The following is an 8194-nucleotide window of genomic DNA, read 5'->3' as shown; positions in this document are numbered from 1 at the left end:
TTACCTCTTTTAGAAATCTGAGGTGAACAGAGAGATTTCCCTTTATGATGCAATCAGAGGACTCACCAGATAGTTGCCTGCCACTAAGAAGGACTGGCTTTCTTCCTCCAAAAGACCTATTGGGAAATTCAAGTTTGTCTTTTTAAGTCGAGTTACAGAATCTTGTCTTGATTATATGACATAATAATAGTGGCTTTCCAATTCATCTGTGTAATAGTGTGTGTGTGTGTGTGTGTTTTCATTGTGGTGGTTACTTTTGTTAAAGGGCAAGAGCTACTGCCTTACTTCGAAAAATTAAAACAAAGCAGAGAAAACCCGTAGGAACTGGCTACCTAAGTTGGAAGCTCCCAAGTCCTGACTTCCATGTCTGCATCCTGAGGGGGATGGCTGCCCATCAAGGGCTCATCCAAGTTCATTGGGGTTTAAGGAACCTTGGCCTTCATGGAAAAACCCTGAAGTCCTAGCATCCCAAGTAATGTTTTGACTTCACAAAGACGGGGGAGGGGGTAACAGGTGTTTCCTTTCTTGAGTCCTCCTTTTGAGAGGGGCAGTATCTTCAGAGTTAAAGTAACTGGCCTGCTCCTCTGGGGTGGGGTTGAACCCCTCTAGGCCATGGGAGGGAGGGGCAGGGTTTTCCTGTCAAAGTAAGGCCCGCTCGCCCCCTCTCGCCACCGTCAGGCCTTAGCCAAAGCCCAGTTAGGAGATGGAAGTCATCTTCCAGGGAGTCCGATGCTCCGGACCTAGGACCTAGTGTTGGCCGAAAGGGCCCAGTGAATTCGGGGGGAGACGCATTCCAAGAATGCTCCTGAGGTCGGTAAGGAGTGGGGAAACCAGGGATAACACATACTCTGAGGAAACCTCATAGGGGACCATCGTCTCAGGACTCAAACAGGTGACAAGGACGTAAAGTAGTAGGCAGCTAGAGCTCAGTGGAGGTGAGTGCACACCCTGCCCAGGGACGGGGCTTCGACGCTTTTCCAAGCCCCCCTCTTCCCCTTTGTTTCCTGGGCCTACACCGGGCGGCCTGAGCGGCAGCGTTCCCCGGTGAGGGTATCGGTGGAAAGACAGGGCGGGCGGAGCCCTCGGCGCGCCTGAATCCAAGCTAAACACCTCGCAGGCGGACGTGCAGCAAGCGATACCCAACACCACACTCACGTTTATTTAAAAAAAAAAAAAAGCGCGGGGGCGGGGGGGCGCACTCTTTGCCGACTAGATGAGGGCGAACACATTTCCCGGCTGGAAAACTACTGATCACAAACTAAGGGGGGACTCGGGGTGGGGAGGCAGAGTTGTAAGACTGAAATAACGATCGCCGCTGCCGCTTCCTCTTCTCTTCCCGGTGGAGAGGCGGCAGCCGCCAGCGCCGGGTGCCCTTTTGGAGACTGGGGTCCCCCCGCAGCGCTCCACTTCCTGGCCAGGTCCCTCGCGGGGAGGTGGACCGCTCGGAGCCTGAGCCAGGCGAGCGAGTCGCCGTTTGACCTTCATCTCGCCATTTCACCTCTTTGTGACTCAGTTTCCTCACCCATTAAAGTGGAAAGGAGAGTGCGTGGCTTGTCGAGTGCTTTGAGATTCCCTGGCTGAAAGGTGTCTCCCTCACCGCCCCTCTGTCCGTCCCCACGCCAAAGCAAATCGGGAGCCTTCCTCGCTCCTTCCAATGTCAAAACCTTGACTCCTTTCCCCATTCCGGTCTCTTCACGCCCTTCCCAGGAGAGGTACACCCCCCTCCACCACCACCACCACCACCACCCCGGTTCTCTCAGGCCCCCAGTCTTCGTTGCACGGTGCTGGGCACCCGCCTCCTCTCGACACCCCCCCCGCCAGCCCCCACCCGGCAGAAGAGCCCCCGAAGAGCCGTGCGAGGCCAGGCCAAGCTCCCGCACCGGCGCTCGGGGCCGGAGCCCGGCTCCCGCGTGCGCACTGGAGGGACGGAGGGCTGGATGAGTCACGCGGATAATCGCGCTTTTAGGGCGCAGACAGCGGCAAGCGCGGAACCCCCCACCCCCTCGGCCCCCACCAGCCTTCTCAGCCGCAGGATTCGAACCCAGGGACTGCCCTGGCCTGGCGGCGACCAGACCGGAGACCGGACCGGCGCCCGGTACCCGGAGCCCCACGCCAGGCCCGCCGCCGGCGTCAGCGTGGCTCCCGCCCGCCAGCTGCCGGGCTGGCGTCACGGCCGGGCTGAGCCCCGCCCGCGCCCCTCCCTCCCCCCCGCCCCCACGTGCGCCGAGTTTGTTTATTTAGCTGCCATGGCAACGCGCGGGGGGCCGCTGGAGGGAGGGGAAAAGAATGGGAGGGGCGGGGCCTGGAGGCGCGCTGCCGCTCACTGCCAGTAGGAGGCGGGGGGAAGGGCGGGAGAGCCAAAAGTTATAAGTAAGGAGTGCGCGGCGGCTGCCGGCAGTTCTCCTGCCCGACGGAACGAGCGCCGCTGCGGGCGCGCGGGGAGCAGAGGCGGTGGCGGGCGGCGGCGGCACCGGGAGCCGCCAAGTGCCCCTCCCCGCCCCTCCGGCCCCCCACCCACCCACCCGCCTGCGGCCAGCGCCCATGGCCGCGCGCGCCTCGCGCAGCCCCCCGGACTCCGCGCCCTGTGCCGCCGCCCAGTCCGCAGATCCGCGCCACCGCGGCCAGTCTCACCTGGCGGCGCCGCCCGCCCGCCACCCCGGCCACAGCCCCAGCTCTCCCGGCGACGGCCGCGGCGACGGCGATAGCGGCGGGGGACTCTGCTGAGTCGAAGACAGCAGCCCGGCCACCGGACCTACTTAACTCGCCTTGCTGATTTTCCATTTTTATAAGAGTTGACGACTTTTTAAGAACTTTTGTATACAAAGGAACTTTTTTTAAAAAAAACAACAACAGGCATCTACCATTTATATTTAATCCAAAGAAGAAGGATCTCGGGCAATTTGGGGTTTTGGTTTTGACTTCGTTTCTAAGTCTTTTTTTTCCCCTCTTCGTTTGACTTTGGGGTTCGGGTATCCCCACTGCTTCGGCCTCCCGAGGACCTTCTGGGCCCCCACATTAATGAGGTAGGTGCAGCGCGGGGCGAAGGGAGGGGGTGCGGGTCGGGGTGGGACACGCCGGAGTGGTGATCGAGAGCGGGCCCCTGACTTTTGCCTCCGTGTGCGCCCCACCCGGCCCACAGGCAGCCACCTGGCGAGTCTGACATGGCTGTCAGCGACGCACTGCTCCCGTCCTTCTCCACGTTCGCGTCCGGCCCGGCGGGAAGGGAGAAGACACTGCGTCCAGCAGGTGCCCCGAATAACGTGAGTGTTGCCTTTGGCCATGGGGGGTAAGCCGGGGCTGAGCGGGGGGGAAGGGGGGTCTGTGGGTAGGGTAGGGACGGGCGGAGCCCTGGGTCACCGAGGACCACCCCGGGGTCAGGGGAGGAGGTGGACACTGCACGGGCTCCGCAGCCTTCCCGGGACGGCTTCGGCGCCCTCGGCTCAGCCGTACGTGCGTGTGGTCTGGACGCGGCGGAGCCGCCGGAGGCGCACACCGGGTCCGCACACGTCCTCTGGGGGTGCAGGCGGCAGGGCAGGCGCGCGGCCACCGGGCGGGAGGTGGTTGTGTCCACAGACACTGGCTGGGCCCGAGAGCTCGGCGCGTAGGCGTCCCCGCGGCTAGGACACACCGGGAGAGCCTCGGGTGTCCCAATTTCTGGGACGGCGGGGAGCGTCGCAGGGATCTGGCGGGGGAGGGACTCGGGCTGGCCAGCCGAGGCGCTTGCTCACACGCAATCGGGCAGACACAACCTAATACCCTCCGTATGGACGCGCCGCCTCTCCTCGGACCCGGGTGTGGGTCGAGATTGCAGCCCTGGCACCGGAGCTCCCGGGCGCTGCCCGGCTGCCTGCTAGTTCCCCATGCCTGGGCGACGTAGGCGCGCCGGGTCTGCCCGCGTGTCGGGTGGCCGCTGGAGACCCCCGCTGACGGTCCCTCTCCCGCCCTGTCCCCGCAGCGCTGGCGGGAGGAGCTCTCCCACATGAAGCGACTTCCTCCTCTGCTTCCCGGCCGCCCGTACGACCTGGCAGCGGCGACCGTGGCCACCGACCTGGAGAGCGGCGGCGTCGGGTCGGCTTGCGGCGGCAGCAACCCGGCGCTCCTTCCCCGGAGAGAGACGGAGGAGTTCAACGATCTCCTGGACCTGGACTTTATCCTCTCCAACTCGCTGTCCCATCAGGAGTCCGTGGCTGCCACCGTGTCCTCGTCGGCGTCGGCCTCCTCGTCGTCCTCCCCGTCGAGCAGCGGCCCGGCCAGTGCGCCCTCCACCTGCAGCTTCAGCTACCCGATCCGGCCCGAGGGCGGCCCGGGCGTGGCACCCGGCAGCACCGGCGGCGGTCTGCTCTACGGCCGCGAGTCTGCGCCCCCTCCCACGGCTCCTTTCAACCTGGCGGACATCAACGACGTGAGCCCCTCGGGCGGCTTCGTGGCCGAACTCCTGCGGCCCGAGTTGGACCCAGTGTACATTCCGCCGCAACAGCAGCCGCCGCCAGGTGGCGGGCTGATGGGCAAGTTTGTGCTGAAGGCGTCGCTGAGTGCCCCCGGCAGTGAGTACGGCAGCCCGTCGGTCATCAGTGTTAGCAAAGGCAGCCCGAACGGCAGCCACCCGGTGGTGGTGGCGCCCTACAGCGGCGGGCCGCCGCGCATGTGCCCCAAGATTAAGCAGGAGGCGGTCTCTTCGTGCACGGTCGGCCGGCCCCTGGAGGCCCACTTGGGCACGGGACCTCCTCTCAGCAACGGCCACCGGCCGACGGCGCACGACTTCCCCCTGGGGCGGCAGCTCCCCAACAGGACTACCCCGACCCTGGGAGCCGAGGAACTGCTGAGCAGCAGGGACTGTCATCCTGCCCTGCCGCTGCCCCCGGGCTTCCACCCCCACGCGGGGCCCAACTACCCACCCTTCCTGCCAGACCAGATGCAGCCGCAGGTCCCACCACTCCATTACCAAGGTCAGTGCTGGGGATTCCTTGTTCGGGCTGGGGAGCACTGCGTGTGCCAGGGCCCACGGGGTGAGGCTGACCACCACCTCCCCCCCCCCTTCTTCACCCCTAGAGCTCATGCCACCCGGGTCCTGCATGCCAGAGGAGCCCAAACCTAAGAGGGGGAGAAGGTCGTGGCCCCGGAAAAGGACAGCCACTCACACTTGTGATTATGCGGGTTGCGGCAAAACCTACACGAAGAGTTCTCATCTCAAAGCACACCTGCGAACCCACACAGGTAGGGGGACAGAGGTGGTGGGAAGGAGGGGGGAGGGGTGTCCAGCCCCACCCGATAACTATGGTCTCCCTTGGGATGTGGGGGTACAGTCTATCGCCTCCATCTCCTGGATTCCGGGAGAGCAGCAAACCGGCGCCTACTTTTTTGCCCAGGAGCCTTTTGCTTGATGGATGGTATCAGTGCTTGAATGTGCAGTTTTGTCAGGCCTTTGAGAGGCAGGGAGATTCCAGGCTGAACATGGGCCTCTCCTAGCAAAGCATTGCCCTTATAATCCAGAAATTATACTTTGCAGTGGGTGGGATTTTTTAAATCTTTTTTACTTTCTAGACCATTTTCATTAGCGGTTCCCTTCCTAGATTCACCCTTTCTGTTTTTAGTTCTAGTCTTCATGATTAGGTTTTATTTACATTTCAAGAATGTAATGGTTCCGATGGCTGACATCCTGGTTTAGGATGAACTTCCATGTCAGCGTCAGTAGGTACACAAGGTCGTGTAGTTGTACTACTCAGGGAAATAACAGAAATGTGGGTACACAGAAACTAGCCTCTGTGGCTTTTCAGGCCCAAGTTAGTGGGATAGGCTATTATAACTTGGCTTGGGCTAGGAGAGACACACTAGCAGGCATCATTTCCAAATTCATTGCTACTACTGTGATATCTTGACTCTAAAGGAATGAAAATGGTAGCCCTCTCGAAGTGTAGGTTTAGGTGGATTTGTGTGTTTTCACTGCTCAACTATCTAGCTAATGCCTCCTTAAATTAAAAAAAAAAAAGCAAAAAGAATATACATAACGCATTCTTATAATCTGAACGTTAATATGGTGTTCAGTGGTATAAAGACATTCCTGGGTCCTTTCCGAGTGGGGTACTTGGGGAGTTGGTTTTAATATTTGGGCTCCAGTTTTTCAAATGGCCAATTCCTTCGTCGTCGTCGTTTTTATTGCATCTCTGTTTTTATTACTGAGATCAAAATTCGATCTGCTTTCTGTTTCAGTGGACTTATCCTGGATTGCTATGTCTTCTTGGATAATTGACCCCCTTATCATTATGCAACACCCCTCTTTATCCCTGATAATTACCCTTGTTCTGAAGTCTGCTTTCTCTGAAATTACTATAGCTACTCCAGCTTTCTTTTAACTAGTGTTAGCATGGTATATGTTTCTTCCGCCCTTTCGTTTTTGGGGGGATTTTTTGTTTGTTTGTTTTTGTTTTTAGAAATCTCATTTTTTTTTAAATTAAATTTATTGGAGTGACATTGGTTAATACAATTACATAGGTTTCAGGTGTAGCCACCATCTGTCTGTTTTTCATCCTTTAGCAATGGCTTTACCGGCTTCATTTTCCTGTTACAGGTGAGAAACCTTACCACTGTGACTGGGAAGGCTGTGGGTGGAAGTTTGCCCGCTCAGATGAACTGACCAGGCACTACCGAAAACACACTGGGCACCGCCCCTTCCAGTGCCAGAAGTGCGACCGGGCATTCTCTAGGTCGGACCACCTCGCCTTACACATGAAGAGGCACTTTTAAATCCCCAAACAGTGGATGTGACCCACACTGCCAGAAGAGAATTCAGTATTTTTTTTTTCCCTTTTACACGGTCTTCCCAATGAGGGGAGGAGCCCAGCTGGAAAGCACTACAATCATGGTCAAGTTCCCAGCAAGTCAACTTGTGAATGGATAATCAGGAGACGGGAGGAAGCCCAAAGACAAATCAATGAACAGATGGGGTCTGTGACTGGATCTTCTATCATTCCAATTCTAAACCCGACTTGAATATTCCTGGACTTACAAAACGCCAAGGGGGTGACTGGAAGCTGTGGATATCAGGGTATAAATTAGATCCGTGAGTTGGGAGGGGGGGGTGGGGGAGGGAAGACCAGTATTCCCTGGAATTGTGTTTCGATGCAATATACATATAAAGATCACCTTGTATTCTCTTTGCCTTCTAAAAGCCATTATTATGATATTAGAAGAAGAGGAAGAAATTCAGGTACAGAAAATGTGTTTTAATAGCCTAAACGATGGTGCTTGGTGAGTCTTGGTTCTAAAGGTACCAAATGAGGAAGCCAAAGTTCTCAAACTGCTGCATACTCTGACAAGGAAAATCTATTTTTGTCTTCCGATCTACATGTATGACCTAAGTCAGGTAAATACACCTGGTTTACTTTAACATTTTTATGCAGACAGTCTGTTATGCACTGTGGTTTCAGATGTGCAATAATTTGTACAATGGTTTATTCCCAAGTATGCCTTAAGCAGAACAAATGTGTTTTTCTATATAGTTCCTTGCCTTAATAAATATGTAATATAAATTTAAGCAAACTTCTATTTTGTATATTTGTAAACTACAAAGTAAAATGAACATTTTGTGGAGTTTGTATTTTGCATACTCAAGGTGAGAATTAAGTTTTAAATAAACCTATAATATTTTATCTGAGCATTGCTTTTTGTTTTGTTTTCCTCCCTGAAAAGGTAGGTAACAGAAAGGTCCGTTTAAACACAGTGGGCAGGACATGAGAAAAGCACACTAAAAAGCCAAATTTTATCTCCACAACAGATTTAGAAGAAGACTTTAAAAGACTACTTCGTTTGGCAATAAATGCAATCCATGTGGTAGGGCTGAAAGCGCCGAGCTAGTGGAGCTCACAGAATTAAATTTACCTGTTTCAGGTTGCTTTTCCCAATGTACGTAAAAGTACATGGAAGCAGCTCCCTTACCTGAGTATGAATTTCCCGGGAGAAAGAGCCCAATCAATCATTCTTCAATTTGCTCAGTTTAATATGAAAGTATCCATAATATAAACACACATTCCAGGTTCACATTTTAAGAGATCCTTATGGTTTTTCTTTAAAATGAAATGAAAATATAAAAATCTGTCTCTTAGAGGCCTGGCCTTGCATTCGGGACAATTTGTAACAAAAGAAACTTCCCACAGCGGAGAACCCTAAGAACATAGTTCCACAGTGCCCTCCTGAGGAT

The 8194-nt window shown here is 55.7% G+C and overlaps 1 protein-coding gene across 1 annotated transcript; it reads left to right on the top strand.

Annotated features, from left to right (window-relative positions):
* The first annotated feature begins 2386 nt into the window (after positions 1–2386).
* KLF4 (KLF transcription factor 4) lies at positions 2387–7651 on the top strand. Its single transcript, XM_008141826.2, has 5 exons — positions 2387–3023; positions 3140–3260; positions 3956–4946; positions 5050–5214; positions 6566–7651. Exons 1-5 carry the CDS (start codon positions 3019–3021, stop codon positions 6739–6741), a joined length of 1458 nt encoding a protein of 485 aa, XP_008140048.1. The 5' UTR covers positions 2387–3018; the 3' UTR covers positions 6742–7651.
* Positions 7652–8194: the final 543 nt, after the last annotated feature.

The sequence above is a fragment of the Eptesicus fuscus genome, chromosome 15 (assembly GCF_027574615.1).
Source record: "Eptesicus fuscus isolate TK198812 chromosome 15, DD_ASM_mEF_20220401, whole genome shotgun sequence".
NCBI classification, from domain to species: domain Eukaryota; kingdom Metazoa; phylum Chordata; class Mammalia; order Chiroptera; family Vespertilionidae; genus Eptesicus; species Eptesicus fuscus.
This window is presented reverse-complemented; position numbering and strand designations above follow the sequence as displayed.

Excerpts from the sequence above, each read along its gene's own strand:
- KLF4 (XM_008141826.2), top strand. Across the intron at positions 3,261-3,955 it reads CAGCAGGTGCCCCGAATAAC|CGCTGGCGGGAGGAGCTCTC; the intron begins GTGAGTGTTGCC and ends CTGTCCCCGCAG. Across the intron at positions 4,947-5,049 it reads CCCACCACTCCATTACCAAG|AGCTCATGCCACCCGGGTCC; the intron begins GTCAGTGCTGGG and ends CTTCACCCCTAG.